The sequence below is a fragment of the Scylla paramamosain genome, chromosome 31 (assembly GCF_035594125.1).
Source record: "Scylla paramamosain isolate STU-SP2022 chromosome 31, ASM3559412v1, whole genome shotgun sequence".
NCBI classification, from domain to species: domain Eukaryota; kingdom Metazoa; phylum Arthropoda; class Malacostraca; order Decapoda; family Portunidae; genus Scylla; species Scylla paramamosain.
This window is the reverse complement of record NC_087181.1, coordinates 15,195,176-15,214,552: the sequence shown is the minus strand read 5'-3', so window position 1 is coordinate 15,214,552 and position 19,377 is coordinate 15,195,176. Positions and strand designations below refer to the sequence as shown.

Below are 19,377 nucleotides of genomic sequence, written 5' to 3'. Positions count from 1 at the left end.
TTTATTTTTTTTTTTTTTTTTTGAGCTGAAATGAAGCCTTTTTTTTTTTTATGTAATTTTCAGTTATTTTAAGGGTGAATTTAATTTATTTTCCTTAGTTCGATAGTTTAAGTTTATAATGTTTATGACATTTCCAGTTAGTTTGAAGGTGAAATAAATTTATTCTCAAGTTTCAATGTGAAATTTAGGATATATATATATATATATATATATATATATATATATATATATATATATATATATATATATATATATATATATATATATATATATATATATATATATATATATTTTTTTTTTTTTTTTTTTTTTTTTTTTTTTTTAATGACCTTTCCAATTAGTTTGAAAGTGAAATTTATGCTTTCTTTTATGACATTTAGTGAGTTGAAAAGTTACAATGAATTAATTATTTTGTTTGAAGAATAAATTTATGATGCCTTTTTTTTAATTAATTTATTTTTTATGACATTTCCAGTTTGTTTGAAGTTGAAATTAGCCCTCTATAGTTTGAGAGTTAGATTTATGTTGCTTTCCATTTATTATCTTTCCAGTACTCAAAATTTAAAAGTTGGATGATACATAATATATAAATACGGAACAAGACTCTAAGAAGGTAAAAAAAAAAAAAAAAAATGCCCTGTTTTGGTATGTATAGTTACTGTACATGGGAACTTTGCATTTAAATCGCTATCGAAGGAAGTATGTGAATAGATACGAAACAGGAGGCAAGGAATGTGTATATTGGCCAGTGTGGTTATAATAATAGTACATGGAAAGTTTGCATTTTAATTACAGTATTGAAGGAGATTCGTACATGTCGCCAACCCCCAGACTCGAGGGAAACAGGGAAAGGAGACTGAAGGTGTGTGTACGTTTAGTGTATTGTTAAGCACAGAATGGTGTAGGAGTGGGTGGTCTTCCTGTATTTATCTCTCTCTCTCTCTCTCTCTCTCTCTCTCTCTCTCTCTCTCCCCCCATAAAATACAGAATGTGCTGAAGAAAACTGCCTTCATTTGTAGGTTCAGTGGAATATTTTTGGGTTCAAATTCAATTCCTGGAGTTCATGTACATATATATTTGTCATTATTAGTACTTAAGTGTATCATTAAATATACAAATAACTTATGTTTTTCCTTAATTTCACCATTTCTAATTTGATTATTTGGATACCCAAGTTACAGGATCTCAAGAGACTCATAATCTTAAGGCCCCCACACACGATCAATTTTTTTCGTCAATTAATTGATATCAGTTTATTGACGTCAATGAATTGATGGAAAAATTGACCGTGTGTGGGGGACATTGATATCAATTTAATTGAAACAATGTAATTGAATCAATTCATTGAGAGATCAAAACTCCTTTGATATTTATTGATGGGTCTTCAATAAAATAAATCGCAATGTGATACTGAGACGCGCATTTGGAGAAATGGCTTCTCGCATGGTAGTATTTTTTTTTACTATCATTGGCATCACTAAATTTAGAAGTTCGTCGTAAGATTCGGCGTCTATTCTGAGGAAATTCCTGTAATCCTCTGGCTCGTCGTCCCTTAATTCCCTCAGCAATCGTGTATGTCCTAGTTCCCTTCGACAGAGATGCCATTTCTTCGTCCACTTATTCCTCTTCTTTCGCTTTGGAGTGCCCAGAGCAAGCACTATTCCTAGAGCCACAGATGCTTTCATCTCGAAATTATGAATCAAACTGAAAATTGAAGTAAAATCATTGACCGTGTGTGGGCACAGTGATTTCCTCAATTTTATTGACGTCAATAAATATATATCAATTAATTGAAAAAAATTGATCGTGTGTGGGGGCCTTTAGGTAGTCCCTTTAACTAATCTTCGCGGACTGGCAGCTTCATTTTTTATATTTTTATTTATGTATGTATGTATTTATTTTTCATTTATTTATTTTATTTATCTATTTTATCTATTTATTTTATATATTTATTTACTTATTTATTATTATTATTATTATTATTATTATTTATTTTATTTTTTTATTTATTTATTTACTGATTTATTTTTTTTACTTTTTTGTTGTCCCTGGTCAGTTTATTTAATTCGTGTTTTGTGCGTGATTTCGGGCATGTCTACTCTGTGGCCTACTTTACTATTTAAGTTGTAAACCATCACCTCTATTACGTATTACTAGTTATGCTGTGTTTGTATTGCTGATTTTGCATGGTAGTAAATGATTTATTTAAGGGTCATTTGGAGCCATGTATGATAGCAGGTATGTATGACTAACACAACTTAATTGGAACAAAATGGGAAAGCTTTGACCATTAATATTTGTTTTCATCATTGCAGCTCAGCAAATTAATATTCTCTCTTGGATCATTTTACCCTTGACAGTTTTTATCCTGTAGACTCTCTCTCTCTCTCTCTCTCTCTCTCTCTCTCTCTCTCTCTCTCTCTCTCTCTCTCTCTGGTATTAATTATAAGATTACTTTCATGGTTAATAGGAAGGGAGGAATCGAGAAATGTTTTACACTTGAACTGAGGCAGAGGATGGTGGCTAAAGATGTTAATTGGTGCAGTAATGAGGAAGACCGAGGTATGATGGTGATGACATGTTGAGGAGATGCAGTGATGAGTTTAGAAATGTAGGAGTAAAAAGTGATATCCTAGGTACGAAAATAAAACTAATCTCATCTAAAAATCCTCATCACTTATTTTTTGCGATAAATGAATGTTTTCTTAAAATAAAGAAAAGTAAGCTTTTATAGGGCATACTTTTTACTAATAACAGAGGTAAGGTAATCCCTCTCTATGAAAAGTAAAAAGTGTTAGATGAAAATACGATAGTAAACTATATTGCTGCGTGTCCTGGCGGGGTGGAGGGTGGTCGCCAGGCGTAACAATTTGTAAATTGGCCATTGGTTTTAATTCCACAATTTTTGGCTCCTAAATATGGAAATGTTGTGTGAACCTTTTATGTGTATGTGATTTTTTTTCACCATTAACCTGTCTCACTAACAAAAAGGAAAAAAGATTCCATCCGAACATTTTGAAGCAGCTGACAGACACCGAGAGGCGCCGCGTGTTGACATTTTGAGTCCACGTGTTGATTGCGTCACGTGCCACTCCTACGCCATATTACTCCATTTATCACTCCAATGTTGAGTCCTATTGAAGAAACAGATGCCCAGACGTATTTCACTCCGGCGGAATGGAACTGCATGGTGACTATAGAGAAGAACAGAGTCACTAATATGCTCAGGAACTACAAATGTCTTCTGGCTCAAGGTAATTGTTATTTTTCTCGTATTTGTTACTCATGATTTGTTTGTTATTCTAATAAGTTAATTTTACTTGGTGGATATTGATGTATGTTTGTATTATCTGTTATTCCTATTTGTTATCTCGTTTGTTATTTTAAATTATTACTCAGTGTTTTTATGTTTACTTTCATATGTTACTTTCTCCCGTCTCTTACCTGTTAGCCTACTCTTACCTGTTGATTTAATTACTTTCACCTGTTTATGTTTCTCTTTGTTATTGTCTCTTGTTTCTCTGACCTGTTTCTCTTGCTTTTTATTATTACACGTTTCTCGTCTGTTTCTCTTGCTTTTTATTCTTGCCTGTTAATCAAATCCGTTTTTCTTTCTTCCCTCAAACATTCAATCAAGTAAGTTTGCTAAGTATAATTAAGATTACTATTGACTGAATCTACACACTGTAATGACTAGACTACCCTTGTCTCATTAAACCTCACTGCATGCACTTATGTAATAATGTGTCACTTTCAACAGGTATCGATGCCAAGCCACCAGACTTCGTTCTGAGATACGAGAACCGCAAGAAACAGCAGCTCAAGATGACGGAAATGTACAAAAGGTAGGAGGGTTTTGTTATATATATTTGATTATTATATTCAGTTGGCGTTTTCCGTTTCCTCTCTCTTTTTATTTTATTTATTTATTATTTTTTTCTCTCTCTCTTCTTACAACTATAAGATGACTGCAAGATGACTATATAAGATGATGTGCAAAAAGTAGTGAGGTTATCATATTTAATCATTATATTTATTAGGCCTTTCCTTTTTTTCCTTTTTTCCTCCTTGGCCAAAGCACCTCTTACATAAAACAGCAAAAGTGAAAGTAATTGCTCATAATGTTAACTAAAAATGAACAATAATGATCAAGTTAATCATGTTTATCTTTGACTGATGAATAATGGTAATGATAAAGTGTATGTGTTATTTTATGAACTAGTGTACCTACAATTTCAAGGAATCTTTATAGAATCTTTATAGAATCCTTGCTTTTAACCCATTGTTTGAGATCCTTCTCATAAAAAAAATAATTATTGGTGTCATATATATTTTGACTATTAAAGTATCTTGTATTTTCTGTGTATCAAGTGTTTTCATTACATTTTCAATCTCTCCATCTTTCTTTTCCAGCCAGATGAGTTTTATGAAATCACCTGCAGCCAATGCCAACACTGGCTGGGAAGTGAGTCAGGGACAGGCCTCATATGGTAAGTTGTGGCAGGTTAGGGAGGATTTTTCCAGTCATGTGGTTAGAGTGTGAAGAAAAGTGATAGCAATATTTTCTTCCTTTTTTTCTCAGGCACATATTGGCAGGCAGGTGAAGACAGTTTATCCCCAGATGATATGAATTCTATGAAGGAAAACATCCCATGGAAAAGTGAATCAACAAACTGTGATGAAAACTGTTCAGACTTCTGTCAGTACTGCTATATATTCAAACATCTGAAATATGATGAGTATGCAAGCAACTCTTTAAGTCCTGAGGATTATTGTATGAGCACCATGAGTAATGAGAGTGAAATGCTGCCTTTAAGGCCTTCCAATAGCATGGCATGCAGCTACTACCAGTGTAATTGTCAGTTCCCTATCAAAACAAAACCCATTCCATGCAAACAACAACAGACTAATGACATTTATTGTGAAGAGTGCGGCCAAACATTTGCCAAGCAGAAATACCTCAAGAACCACCTCAAGCGCTTCTCCCTCTCCAGTGACAGCCGTCCATACAAGTGCATGTTCTGCAGCCACTCATTCGCTCACGAGAAGAACCGCAAATTCCATGAGCGCATTCATGGCACCAGCAGAGTGATCCCATGCTGCCATTGTGCTCAGAACTTTGCAGACCTCACCAGTGCAAGGCTTCACATAGAGGAGAGCCACCGGGATAAGATACACGCCTGCAACGAGTGCGGGATGAGCTACTCAAACTCAAGTCACCTCATGCGGCACAAGAGGGAGGTTCGCAAACAGTGCTACTCCCACCAGTGCCGTCTCTGTGGCCACCGGTACTTGACTGCCATCGCTCTCGCCAGGCACGAGGTGCACCACAGCAGAGTGAAGCCGTACAAGTGTAAAACATGCCTCAAGACATTTTCCTCTAAGACTCACCTGACGAAGCACTTGAATGCTCGCAACATGGAGAGGAAGTACGAGTGTCCGAGCTGCAAGGTGAAGTTTTTGGCCTACAAGAGTCTGAAGAAGCACGAGAGAGTGTTTAATAGTAACCGGCCCTTCAAGTGTGCAGTGTGTGGCCATGCTTACAATAGCAAGCCTCGCCTCACCATTCATATGAAGGTGCACTATGCAGAACAGAGTTATATTTATGGGGATGATAATTGTGTGGCCTGTTAACTATATACAGAGGTGTTCATTATAGTATTTGTATGATTTTCATTTAAAAGTATTGTGCAGAGAAGAGTTATATCTATGGGAAGGAGAATTGTGTGGCCTGTTAACTAAATACAGGAGTCCATATTGGTATTTGTGGTAGTAGTATTGCACAAGTCTCATGAGGCACACCATTAAGCCTTCCTCTCCTCCCAGCAGGTAAAGAAGCCAAGTAATCTACCAGGTTGAATCTCAGGAAAGTATTTTTTGGAAGGTTCTTGCTGTGTCAGTATTTAACCTCTTATTGTGTCCTCAGGGTTTAACTTTAACAGGTAATTTATAATGATATCAGCATCACCCAAATGTACAGACAATTTATATTAAGGAAAACTGGGATTTATAAAAGGAGCCAATATTAGATCTAGGAAAGTCATCTCTGCTGTGATTTAGGGATTTTATTTTAAGGTTTGGCATTATTGATTTCAAATACATAGACTAAATCCAGTAGCTGATACAAAAAAAAGCAGGCATCCTTATTTTTTTAATGTCTGCATATGTAAGCATGTGTTTTATCTATTATATATTCTCTTTTATGGTTAACCTGTAAATGAAGTGATGTGTATTTGAACGGTGTGTGTGTGTGTGTGTGTGTGTGTGTGTGTGTGTGTGTGTGTGTGTGTGTGTGTGTGTGTGTGTGTGTGTGTGTGTGTGTGTGTGTGTGTGTGTTTTATTTATTTCTTTACATGAAAGATCAGTTATTTATTTTCTTCACACATGAAGGAAACTGCTCTGTTCCTACATTTCTCCCATTTTCATTCATTATTATTACTTTCTGCGATATTCATGGTTTTTCCTCACATTCAATTTTAATTTTTTTTTTTTTTTTTAAGATTCTCATAATATGCCTATAACGTAAAATATAATGATGAACAAGAAGGTGGATGGATAACAGAATATCTTGCCATTACTTCATGTATGGATCAGTAATGCTAAATCTACTTAAGTATTTTAGTGTTCATTGGTTTATTTTGCCTAGAATTCTTAAACTTTGGTTGAGATAAGTCTCTCTCTCTCTCTCTCTCTCTCTCTCTCTCTCTCTCTCTCTCTCTCTCTCTCTCTCTCTCTCTCTCTCTCTCTCTCTCTCTCTCTCTCTCTCTCTCTCTCTCTCTCTCTGTTACCTAGTATTTTGGTATAGCAATAAGTGGAAGATGTCATATAGTGCCTTTTACCAAAGTGGCAATGGGAGCATATTTGACTTCATTTGTTAATGTTTCTTAATGATATAATACATTTGAAAAGCCTCAGTTTCCCTAATTTCCCTCACATTAGGTATAATCTACAATGTTTTATCATTTGCCTCTGCTCTCTTTGTTGCCAATATAAGGTGTGTTTGAGGTCTTTGAGGGTGATGCAGTGTGTGTTTGTGTGTGTGTGTGTGTGTGTGTTTTGCTCTGTCATTCATTGTACAGATGGTGATGCAGTGTGTCTGTGTCCCTTTCATTATACGTACGTATAATACAAAAAATGAAATTGAAAAAAAATGTATTAGCTTTTCATATTGAAAAATGGTACCAAAAATTTATACGTAATGCTATAAAATAAAAAAAGAAAATAGAAAGAAGGAAAGATTATTTAGTGTAGTCATGGAAATGTAACGCCGATAAAAAAAAAAGAATGTCAGCGGGAGAGGGAGAGAGGGAGCAAGGAGGGAGGTAAACACGTGTGAGCCTGACGAGAGAAGCGGCACGGAGGGCAGGCTCACGACCACTACCAGGCCAGCACAAGGGTACGGGGACCACACCATCTGCCCCTGGGTAAGATCATGTGTTGTGTTGTGTGGAGGAGTGCAAGTGTACACAGTTTGATACATGTTGTTCTAGTAGTAGTTGTTAATGTGGTGGTTGTTGGTGCTTCTGACATGCCATCGGGGAGTTGAGCAAGGTGCGCAGTTTTAGCAATAAAACTCATAAAATTATAAGCACTGAGTTATGACTTTAAATTTTATTGCCTTAATAATAGATGTGACCTGTGGTGGCTCTCGTGGTGCCTCGCCCGAATTCCTCCATCAAACAGTCACCACCAACTAGTTAAGGGTATTTTAAAATCAGACCTGACCTAACAATCCGCCTAAGCAGTGGCTTTCCCCCAGGATCCCATAAACATTCAAAATTCCCATCAATCAGAAAGAATGAGCACAGTCATCTAACAGCCATCAAATGTTATCCAAATAACCAGTTAGTTTATGGTATTTTAAAATCGAACCTGATCTAACAAGTCGCCTAACCAGTGGCTCTCCCCTTGGACTCCCCTAAAAACATTAAAATTTTCCTTTAACCAATCAGAGCTAAAGGCACACAGGAATAAAAAAGAAAAAGGCCAAGATCTGTGACAGGACAAATAACTAAGTACTTACCTCTTGTAAAAATTCCAGTAATCTGATGATTGTTCTAGCCACCTGCTTTTTTACATCATATCATTTTTACATTATCTTTCTCTGCTATTGTCTCTTCCTAGATGAATATTGTAGCTAATTACTGTGATATGTGAAATGGGGTAATGAAAATAAATAATTCAGGTCATTTAAAGAATAGCAATGGCAAGTAGTAGTTGGGCTGCTGCATAGCTTTCCCCCCTCATTGTAAAATTTAAATGAAATTCTGGTGTTTTCAATTATCTTAAGCTCTTGCAGTTTAATTTCTTCTTTGAGTAGTGTATCCACTGTATATTCTTCCTCCTCAACCTCTATATTCTCCAGGAATTGAACCCTTGACAAAACAGTCAAGGTCAATTTAGCAAACTGTAATTTTCCACCTTGCACCAATTAAAAAGGTACTTGCATAATACAATATTACTGATATACAAAATTTTCTTTGTCACTTCAGAATCACGCACCATCATGAAGCCAAAAAGCAAAGGCAATGTGAAGGCAGCTGGAATGAAAAGGAAAAGAGAGAAGATGACAGCCAAGACCAGTGTGGACGACATGTTTTCCATGATTAACGATGATGAGGATTCAGTAAGTCACTCCATATAACTGTGCATGACTGCAAAATAAAATAAAGTGGTACTGTACACATAGATTGTGCAATTACAAATATTATTAGATATTATGACATTATTCTTGAAGTATTCAGTATATTAGGTTTGGTGGCTGCATAGTTTTGTGCATTCTATTTATAAATGCGTATCTGTAAATGAATTTTGTTTCAGGATGAGGAACCCTCACAAGCAACTACAAAAAAGAAGCAAAACAAGGTGAAGAAGAAAAAGATTGATGAAGGTACCTAGTGTGGCTGTTTGTCTATGTAAAGCACAGTTTAAGAACAGAAAATGGAAAATACTTTCAGTATTAGACCTCTTACTTTGCTAATGAATGCTGTCTTGATAACCAGTGGAAAGTGGTTGTGACTAAGTCATCTGGTTAGTTGTTTGGTTCACCATTGAGAAGCTTCCAGGTTCAGAGTTTTTTGGACTTGTCATTTTTTTAACAGCCAGTCCAGTTGAATTAGATTTCTTTCACATTCTCCCTACTCCGTGAAAAGAGTTTGCCCTTCATACATAATTTTTTTTTCTCCATTACAAAAACTGGTAATGTCACAGGACTAAAATCATCACATGTTAACAGATAATGACGACCTGGACTTTGAAGAGGATGAAGACTTGGCTGGGGTCGGCAAAATGAGTCGCAAAGAATACTTGGAGAAGCTGAAGAAGAATGATCCTGAATTTTATGCCACAATGATGGAGTCATCTGATGTGATGGACCTGAACAGTTCAGGGGAAGAGGATAGTGAGGAGGAGGAGGAAGAAGAGGACCAGGAGAGAGGTGGAGCAGTATTTCAGCCACCCTCTAAACTGGAGGTTTGTCCTTTTTCTGTTTTGCCAGTATTAAAATTCATATATTCTCTTTTCTGTATGAGCACTTCGAGTTCTCAGGTATCTGCATAAAGCATTTTAGACAATCCAGGCAAAATTGGATGTGCTGAATCTTAAATTGGAATGGACTTGCAGACTTGCTTTGAGTTTAAGAAATTAATGTGTCTGTATATGATTTGGGTAGGAAAAGGAAAATTATAACAGTGGCAATAAATGCCACAGATTTGTTAACTACATCATTGTAGTGATGTATGGTATCTTACTCCACACTCTTCCAGTCCAGATTTAGTATTTTATCTGTTGGTAGTGTATAGGAGAGTATAGGAAGAAAATTCACATTAAACCCTTCCATTTAATTTTTTTCTGAACTTACAAATGCAATACATTGTTGGTATTTGTGTATTTGAAAGGTGATCATCATTAAGGGTAAAAAATTTTTCCTTTGCTTTCTCAGGTTGGCAGTGATGAGAGTGACGTAGAGGATGAGGAGCTTCAGAACAGAGGCTCCAACATCATCACGGCTTCAGTGATCAACAAATGGGAGCAAGAGTTGCAAGGCCCCAAGTAAGTAACAGTCATTCTTTATTAATGAGATACAGAAAATCATGCTATGATTAAAAGTGGAGTTCTTTAGTTTTTATTAGAGCTTGTTGGTTACTTTTTACTTGTATTTCTTTCCTTGTCATACTGGATTCTGTTAACAAAGTCATCTGTCTGTATACCAGGCCAGCATTGCACTAGGTGGCCCAGACAAAACACCACACACTCACACACACACATTATTCACACTCTTAGCCCCGTCGTCGTATATCCTCAGCCTTCCTGCACATCCTTACCATTAGCCTTATTTCATGTCTCATTCTTGTCACCTGTGATACTCTATCATGCAAAGAAAATTATTCCTAAATACATTATTCCTGTCTTGGTTAGTTCTTAAAATGGAGAAATGAAGATGTATGATTTACAAATAAAAATCATGATCAATAAATGTTTCTCTTTAGGTTTTGGAGACTACAACTTTTATTTTCAATCTAAAGTAAATTTTTGAAATCCATTTGTGTTTCAGTCCTCTCAATACCTTCTTGGATGTGTCTCAGGCCTTCCTAGCAGCCATTGAGAGTCTGGGAAGCAAGGACAAAGAGGAAGGAGAAGCCACCAGCAAGTACAAGGTGGAGGGTCCCCAAAGTATGTCATGCCACACTGTTGATGCATAACTAGTAAATCAGTAAGCTTCTGTCAAATGTTTATGTAATGAGTGAATTGGTAGTTGTGATTGATGTTGCTGTTGGCTGTTTGTATGTCCTGTGTAGTACTGTGCTATGCCTAAGCTTCTGGGATATTGTACAATGGTCATGAGATTAATGCTTTCCACCAAGGACAACAGGGCTAAGAGTATGAATGATGTGTGTATGAGTGTGTGGTGCTTTATCTAGGCTGCTCCATGTGTAGTATCAGCTGTGGTTCAGATATTTATTGCTTCTATCAGTTGTTTTTAATTTCATCTCGTTATCTTTTCCAGTTTTCAATTCCATAATCCGGCTGTGCCTGCGGAATGTGCCGTCAGCCCTGGCCAGTATCCTCAAGCTGAAAACGCCCAAAGATGATCCCACCAAGAGCAGAAAGTGGCCCAAGATGAGGAACTTCTTTAAGTTGTACCTGAGGAATCTTGTCACAGTAAGAATTACAGGACTGTTTTATGGATCTGTTCATGCTGATTATGAACTGTTAGGTGGCTGAGCAGTGATTTCTGAGCTGTTTGTGTGTACATAAGTGTCATTTTGATTTGGATGAAGTGGATCAGAATTTTTCAGGCAAACTGCTAGAGTTATAGCCAGAGTTTTGATAATTAATTAAAAAAAAAAAAGTCATGTGGTAAAGCTGCAGTCATCAGTATGTCACAGTACTGGAGTGAAGGACCATGTACAGTACAGATATGTAAATTTTATGGAGGTAGATTATTAACTGGCAGTATTAGTTGACAGAGTGCATGGCAGAACCCAGTGTGGCTGAGGTGGTCCTAAACCGAGGGGTGCTGCCTCTCCTGAGTTACTATGCAAGCCACCCGGCTGTGTGCAAGATGCTGCTAAAGAGACTTATCACGCTGTGGGCCACCAGTGAGAAGAGGGTCAGGGTGGTGGCGTTTGTTGCCATCTTCAGACTTGCACAGAAGCTTCCCCCAAAGCCCCTGGAGTGGGTGTTGAAGGTAATTGATAAGAGTAATGGGTTTAAATTAACACTGCTACTATGATGTTACGTGACTTATATGTATGTGACTTATATTATTCCTTTAGAATCAGAAGAGAAATATTCAGTGATTTCTTGTATAATAACATGCACTGCTATAAAAACACTCAGTGGATTGCAATACTTCTAGTTTGTTGTTCAAAAGGAGAAAAAAGTTGTATTATGTTGTGACAGAAGTGTGTGGTGGTATGAGAGAAAAAAATAATGATGAGAGGCATTATTGTTTTTAAATGAAAATCTATCTTAAGAATGAGTCTTTGTGCTGGATCTGTTATTTCACTGCACCCTGTAAAGTACTTTTATAATTTGTGGGGTGAAAGGAAATGCTTGTTTTGTGTAAGTGTGTGTGTGTGTGTGCCTCACATGTTTTAAGTAAAGTATTTTTATGATTTGATAATTTACAGTTAGATATTTCCTAAAACTTACTTTAATTTCAGCGATTATATTTGACCTATGTTCAAAATGCAAGATTCACGTCACCATCTACTTGGGGCCTGATCGACTTCATGAGGCTGTCCCTGGTGGAGCTTTATGCCCTGGACCAAGTGCTGGCATACAAACATGCATTTGTGTACATCCGTCAAATGGCTTTTCACCTCAGGAATGCCATCATGGTCAAGAAGAAGGTTGGTTGTTTGTGTTGTATGCTGTGCATTTAAAAGATGTTTTCAGTAGCATCAATACTAAAGGGACTCTCCTTCTTTGTCAGCTTTATTATCCTGTCTTTATATGGGGTTGTGTTTCATAAGCTCTCTCCACAGGTCCCTTTTGTCTGCCATGTTGATATTCAGTCCTTTCTTCCTCATATCTGCTGCTATGTAATCTTTCCATCTTGTCTTGGGTCTTCCTTTCCTTCTTCCCTGTACTTTCATCTCCGTTGCTCATTTCTCATCACTTAGTCCATCGCTTCTCGTGACATGGACCATCCAAGTCTCATCTCTTGTGTCTTCTTTGACACCTCTGCTGCCTTCACTGTTCCTCAGATCCTTACATCAGTATCAGGTAGACTGTATGTGAGATATAGACCAAGACTATGTTAAAACTGTTATTGATGGTGGTGCTTTTAAACAGGAGCGGATTCAGCTGGTGTACAATTGGCAGTATATTCACTGCATACACTTGTGGGCTGAGCTCCTGTCCAAGACTCACCCAAGTCCAGCCCTGCAGCCCATTGTGTACCCACTCACTCAGGTAAGGAACTGAAAACTTTGTGTATGCCTGTCTCATCACTCATGCTGTCTTCATTACATAAGAATTTGAGATTGAATTGTGCCATGTTTATGAATGGGCAGGAATACCTTCTCTTCTCCATTGCAGGCTAAGAGAGTGGTGTGAATGTGAATGTTGTGTGCCTTGTCTTGGCTATGTACCTTTTTTGGGGGAAGGCAGCATTGGTATATGTATGTATTTTCTTTTCTGTGAAGGTTGCACAGTTGATGACAGTCTCATTTGTCTTCAGATTGCCATAGGAACAATGAAGCTCCAGCCCACTCCTTCCTTCTACCCACTGGTGTTCCATGTGTGTTCCATTCTGACAGAACTTTCTCGACACACCAGCACCTTCATACCAGTCCTGCCCTTCTTGCTGGAGGTATGTGTGATGATACATTTGCCTATGTAAATTTGGATCAATACTCAAGTAAAAAATTATGGGTAATTCTGATAAACTACTAGTGCTACTGGTATATAATATTTAAGCTGAATGAGTATCTTGCTTGACTCAAATTTTTAATTCATTCCCCTTTTCATTTGCAAATCCCATTCCTAAATAAAGAGGAGGTGGAAATACTAGAAATGGAGAGAGTATGGGAGGCAAGAATCATGTGTATAAAGAAGTAGATACAATAATATTTCTGCTGTGGTTATTCTTATAAGGAGTAAAGCATCAAGTAAAAATCCATAAGCATTGCTTAACATTTATTTTTCAATGACAGATTCTCAACAAAGCTCCCCTTGGTAAGAAGCACAAGAAGGCCTCCATCAGGCCCTTTGACTGGCTGTGCATGCTGCGCCTGTCCCGCTCTGAGATGTCTGAGTCTGGCTTCAAGGATGGTGTGGTGGACCAGGTGTACAATGGCATTGTCAACTACCTCAGTGTTGAAGCCGCCTCCATTGGCTTCCCTGAGTTGGTGGTTCCACTTGTTTTGCAGGTTGGGGCTAGAAATTTTTATTCTGGGTGTTTTGTCGGTACCCAGTAAAATGATATGTAACAAATAGCACTTACTTTAGACTTTTTGATTTTATGTTTATTGGTATAACTTTTAATTCTGCATATTTGTTAGTACCCAGTCAAATGATGTGTAGGAAATGGCATTTATTTTAAGACTTTTTTTTTTTTTTTTGTTCATTGGCATAATACTCAGATATTGAGCTGTGTTCCTGTAGTGTGGATTTGAGGGTAAGAATGTGAAGGACTGCTTGTGAGTGGAAGTCACTTATTTTGACAGGTTAGACTATTATCCTTACTTAGTAATATACATTTTTCCTTTCAGCTGAAGTCATTCATGAAAAAGTGCAAGGTTCCCAACTACAATAAAAGAATGAAACACTTGTTGGAAAAAATAAAAGAAAATCAAGAGTTTATTGAATCCAAGAGAAAAGACATCACCTTTGCCATTGGAGACACAAAATCTGTGAAAGACTGGGAGGTGAGTATTCTTTCAACTTGTCTCTCCCACCATACCTACAGTATTCATCACAGGGTCTGGATAAGTAATTTTGCCATCTAGCAACATGTTCACATAAACATTATAATATTCATTGTGAAGCTCTTGTTTGCTGATTTGCCTATATATTTTCATCATGTTATATATCTGCAGCAGATTTACTTTTCATTCCTACTAAAATCCTTGTTTGCTTGCAAGGTGTCAGATTACACAAGTATTAAATAATTCTGTACTTATGGAAATTGTCAGTTTGCCATGCATTAAAACAAGAGGAATGCTTGGTCTGCTGAATGGACTTACCATGTTCACAAGTGGCATGATTACAGAGCTAAGTCTCTGGCATTGAGTATGCTGGGAGTAGTGAATGAAGGCTCTCTGGTTAAGGTTAAAGAAGCAAACCTTATTTTAGTGAAAGATGCTATCGGCCATTCACTGGTGGAGCCCAAGCTATTTGTAACTTTGCTACTGAGTGGAGAGTGGCTCTTGTAACGTCACTAATGAGGCCATGGCTCAGTCAGCCTGTGAGACTCAGCCCAAATGCTGGCCTCTTTACACTACAAATTCTTCTTTCTCTTCCCTTTACCTTTCTTTATTTTGTGCAATACTTGCTTGGTTTCTCAATCACATTGGACATAAGATAGTAGCCTATGAATTTGTTATGTTGAAATTGATAAAGCATAGTTAGGATGATGCAAGTTAAAAGTCACGGACAGTTGAAAATGCTTGCAGCAATTTTTGTTTTATGTAGCTTTTCCCATGAAATTATCATGGAGCTGAAAATAAGTGATCATCATCATCCATCAATGATGGAGAAAATTCTGAGCACAATGGTCCATGAAGTTTTTAAAATTCTTTTGCCCGTTATAACTGTTTTAACACATTCATAGTGTTATGTCACTATTGTCCATTGATGAAGGGACCAAGTATTGCACAAAATAAGGGAGATACAAGGAAGAGAAGTAAAATGTAATGTAGAGAGGCTGGGTAACCAGTCAGTGATGAGGTGAAGTTGCTTAGATTTCAGTTGCAAGCTAGGAGAGACAGGATATGGTAAAATCTATATTATTTACATAATTGTTCATCCTACACAGATTGCAGTCAAGCAGGGTGGGACACCGATGTTGTCATTCCATGCCAGTTGGCACAAGATAAGGGAAAAGGAGCACATGAGGCGGATCTCCAACAGAGTCGAGCTGGATGACTACAACCTGCCAGTGGTGAGGAAGCGAGAACTCCTGGAGAAACAGAAGGCAAAGGATAAGGACGAGTTTAAGGAACTGTTTGCGGATGACGATGAGGACGAGGAGGATGACGATGATGAAATAAGGTTGGTTGCATGCTTCTGTAATCGTCTTGTAGAATGTATAGTTGTTGCAGGCTAAGCTGATTTTAAAGCCACACTGCTTGCCTCTTCCACCATTTAGGCAGGACTCTCAATTGATTCTTAGGTTATTGCCACCTCCCCAGATTTTTTTTCAATAACCTTATCAATTGGTTTTATCCTTCCCTGATTTCCAAAACTCAGTAGTAGAAGAGCAATTGCACCATCAAAGCATTGATTGTACAAGAATATATTTGCATCACCTCATCCATATTGACTTGATTCCCACGTCTCAGTGAAACGTGTTGATGATAACCATGTGGATGAGATTATGTAAATATATTCATAAATCCACAGTTTTTTTTTAAGTATTGATGTTATGGTGCTATAACTGTAAATGTTTATAATAATTGTTTTCATACTGAAATTATTGGAAGTCAGCTTAGGGCAACACTAATTGAGATGAATGGAAACATCTTAAATAGGTAAACACTAATTGAGATGAATGGAAACATCTTAAATATAAACATTTTAGGAGGTGGCAAGAACTTCGAAGTGCATCAGTCAGGTGTCCCACCAGAATGGGGGAGGAGACATAGAGTGTGGCTTTGGGGGAGGAGAGAGACATAAGGTGTGGCTTACAGATTATCAGCAACTGTAGTTGCATGACCTCTCCCTCCCTTTAGCCTACAGAGCTACCCCCCTGCACTCACTGTGTTTCCACCCTGTATGAAGCCACATGCAAGATCATAATTATCTCCTACCTCTCCAACCCATGAACATATAAACATTTTAGGAGGTGGCAAGAACTTCGAAGTGCATCAATCAGGTGTCCCACCAGAATGGGGGAGGAGACATAGAGTGTGGCTTTGGGGGAGGAGAGAGACATGGGGTGTGGCTTACAGATTATCAGCTTACAGCAACTGTAGTTGCATGATCTCTCCCTCCCTTTAGCCTGCAGAGCTACACCCCTGCACTCACTGTGTTTCCACCCTGTATGAAGCCACATGCAAGATCACCATAATTATCTCCTACCTCTCCAACCCATGAACCTGCTCAACCCATATCAGCAGTCTGAGTTACCCTGGCTCTTTAATGGGGAATGCATTTTTCTCTACTCACTACTGTGTGCTTCTCTTACTTTACAGTATATGTGTAATTCCTCTTCTTTCTCAATGTAACTGCAGTTTATAGACTGAAAAACTATAGGAAAATCTGAAAAATGTATCCTTCATTGATGTGCTTTCTCACATGATTAATCTTTCTTCATATCAATCCTGATGTATTAATCCACACAACAAATCAACACAGTTGTCAAAACAACTCTCTACAGGTGCTGATAACATTTAATGATAGAAAGATAAAGAAAGAGCAAAACATTTCTTTCTCTTCCCAGATCTTATGTATTTGCATCTGTAGGAAGTTTTGATACAAGTGTTGCTCTGTTTGTGGAGTGTTAGCACAGCATTATAGAGTAATTAAATGAGTAGGAAATCAACATTCACTTTCACATTTCAGGTTTTCAGTCTATATACTGCAGTTATACAGTGTAGCACAGAGTTTAATGTGCTTCGTGTAACTAATGGTGCCCATATAGAGGTGTATTAAATATGAGGGAAAAAAAAATTATTATACAGTAAAATCCCTCTTATCCGGCATCAATGGGACCGCCGACATGCCGGATACTTGAATATTGCCGGATACTTGAATAGAAGTGAAATTATGTCCACCATCACCACCCTACACTCACGCATCTTACCATAACAAAGATCAGCTGATTTTAATCAGCAGCTGATCTGATCAGCTGCTTAAGTGTAAGCAGAACACGCTTCCTCTTTTCTACAACTTTAGGCATGATGAAGGTGTCAGGCGATAAACAGTGCACACGTGGGACTGAGTCACTGAGTAAACACAGTGCTGTGGGCCGCGGGTGGCGTGAAGCAGTGCGCTCTGGTCGCGAGGGGACAAAGTATGCCTCGTGCGGGAATTCTAATCGATTTTGAGTACACATTGATTTTTTATTGATTTTAAGGCTCGGGGAAAAATGTGCCAGATACTTGAAGCTGCTGGATACTCGAATGCCGGATGAGAGGGATTTTACTGTATTTTCATTTTGTAATAATTTCCACATATTTGACTGTTCATTTACTTCTGTAATTTTTTAAATTGTAAAGAGACTTTAGGGACACCCTGTATGCATGAATGGCTAATGAAAAAAAGGCCAAACGTGTTTTAAGATTCAAGTCATTGTGTGTCACTGTATTCCTTGCATGATCACGAAAGGTCACTGAAAAGGAAAGAGGGAAAAGACATAACCTTGTCTATTTTTTATCTTTGTCCAGTTATTTTAAATGCCTTGTCTCAAACATGTCGTGTTACAAATGTACCAAGCTGACTTCATTGTAGGGGTACAGATCTTGTCCCTTTGTCCCCTTTTAGCTGTTTGTGATATGCAGGGAATGCAGTGCCAACATTTTTTTGGGATACTTTACAGCTACACATACAATAAATAGTATATCATTAGATTCTTGAATTAGCTTTTTTTTTAAATATTTGTGAAGGAGTAATTTAAAAATTTTTCATCCTCAGGTTCATGTCCAAGAGTGAAAGGAAGAAATACAAAGATCAGAAAAAAGAGGAGGAGGGAGATGAAGATGAGGAAGAGGAGGGAGATGAAGATGAAGAGGAGGGAGATGAAGATGATGATGATGAAATGGTGGATGATGAAATGAAGGAGGGAGATGAAGAAAAGGTGGATGATGAAATGATGGGTGCCTTCGACTCAGATGATGACATTGATGATAATGCTGAGGATATTGTAAGGGAAGTAGATTTATCAACTTTATAGAATAAATATGGATGCATGAAAGGTGTTTAATTTGTTATATGCATAGGTAGTGAGAATTATTGTTCAAACGTGCTGTGGGGATTGCTACAAATTTGTTCCCTTGCGTAAAGTGAGTGGGACCAATGATTCACTGGTGTGGGACAACCTTTACATGGCAAAATAATGCTGGCTTACTGGAAGGGCTGCTTAGTGAAAGTAACACCTGAGAGGCAGTGATTATCATCTGGACACATGACTTTATAGACCAGATATTTTGTGGATGGACAAACGCAGATGAATACACACATTTCTCTGCCAAAACATTGGCAAAAATAATAATAATAAAAAAAAAAAAAAGAGCCAGCTTTACTGTGGACACCACAAACTAGTATCTTATGTATGAATAAGTGTACACCTATCTGATAAAACCACCTAACAAATACTGAAGGAAACCAGGATAAAACATTGCGTAACAGATAGAAGCAGATTGCACAATAAAGACCTGAACAATTTGCACTGTCAAATGAAATATGCCAAGTTATGCACAATAAATTTAGTGCATTGGTGATGTCCAGTAGTGTGTTACTGTAGGAATCCAAGTGTTTTTGTTTACCAAACTGACCAAAAATGCACCTGCTCTTGCCACATCAAAGCAAAGATCCACCAGATCAAAGTGCCAGTGTTCTTGCTTGCTGGGCATCCACTTTTCACACACACATTTACAGTGACAAACAAGTAAATATGTACCTCCTTTATAAGATATTTTCTTGAGTATGACTTAACGGCTGTGAGGATCCTCACTGACATAACCAAGCAATGTTCAGAGCTCAGTG

At 37.5% G+C, this 19,377-nt stretch overlaps 2 protein-coding genes across 3 annotated transcripts; both read left to right on the top strand.

Annotated features, from left to right (window-relative positions):
* The first annotated feature begins 2,126 nt into the window (after positions 1 to 2,126).
* Positions 2,127 to 6,914, top strand: LOC135088701 (zinc finger protein 723-like). Of its 2 annotated transcripts, XM_063983662.1 has the most exons (5): positions 2,127 to 2,238; positions 2,992 to 3,254; positions 3,761 to 3,845; positions 4,414 to 4,490; positions 4,583 to 6,914. In XM_063983662.1, the coding sequence occupies exons 2-5, from the start codon at positions 3,125 to 3,127 to the stop codon at positions 5,632 to 5,634; spliced, it is 1,344 nt and encodes a 447-aa protein (XP_063839732.1). In that variant the 5' UTR covers positions 2,127 to 2,238; positions 2,992 to 3,124; the 3' UTR covers positions 5,635 to 6,914. The 2 variants fall into 2 exon arrangements, with proteins under 2 accessions (XP_063839732.1, XP_063839731.1); XM_063983661.1 differs by lacking the exon at positions 2,127 to 2,238 and having other exon boundaries at positions 2,816 to 3,254.
* A 351-nt stretch (positions 6,915 to 7,265) lies between these two features.
* LOC135088700 (nucleolar complex protein 2 homolog) lies at positions 7,266 to 18,586 on the top strand. Its single transcript, XM_063983659.1, has 15 exons — positions 7,266 to 7,424; positions 8,493 to 8,626; positions 8,821 to 8,890; positions 9,236 to 9,471; positions 9,941 to 10,050; positions 10,553 to 10,671; positions 11,006 to 11,160; positions 11,462 to 11,689; positions 12,168 to 12,356; positions 12,802 to 12,921; positions 13,190 to 13,321; positions 13,665 to 13,880; positions 14,223 to 14,378; positions 15,488 to 15,723; positions 18,307 to 18,586. The coding sequence occupies exons 2-15, from the start codon at positions 8,507 to 8,509 to the stop codon at positions 18,563 to 18,565; spliced, it is 2,346 nt and encodes a 781-aa protein (XP_063839729.1). The 5' UTR covers positions 7,266 to 7,424; positions 8,493 to 8,506; the 3' UTR covers positions 18,566 to 18,586.
* Positions 18,587 to 19,377: the final 791 nt, after the last annotated feature.

Coding starts and splice junctions, on each gene's coding strand:
- LOC135088701 (XM_063983662.1), top strand. CDS start 3,125: ATGTTGAGTCCTATTGAAGAAACAGATGCCCAGACGTATTTCACTCCG. Junction 3,255..3,760: donor CAAATGTCTTCTGGCTCAAG/GTAATTGTTATT, acceptor CACTTTCAACAG/GTATCGATGCCAAGCCACCA. Junction 3,846..4,413: donor ATGACGGAAATGTACAAAAG/GTAGGAGGGTTT, acceptor TTTCTTTTCCAG/CCAGATGAGTTTTATGAAAT.
- LOC135088700 (XM_063983659.1), top strand. CDS start 8,507: ATGAAGCCAAAAAGCAAAGGCAATGTGAAGGCAGCTGGAATGAAAAGG. Junction 8,891..9,235: donor GAAGAAAAAGATTGATGAAG/GTACCTAGTGTG, acceptor ACATGTTAACAG/ATAATGACGACCTGGACTTT. Junction 12,357..12,801: donor CCATCATGGTCAAGAAGAAG/GTTGGTTGTTTG, acceptor GCTTTTAAACAG/GAGCGGATTCAGCTGGTGTA.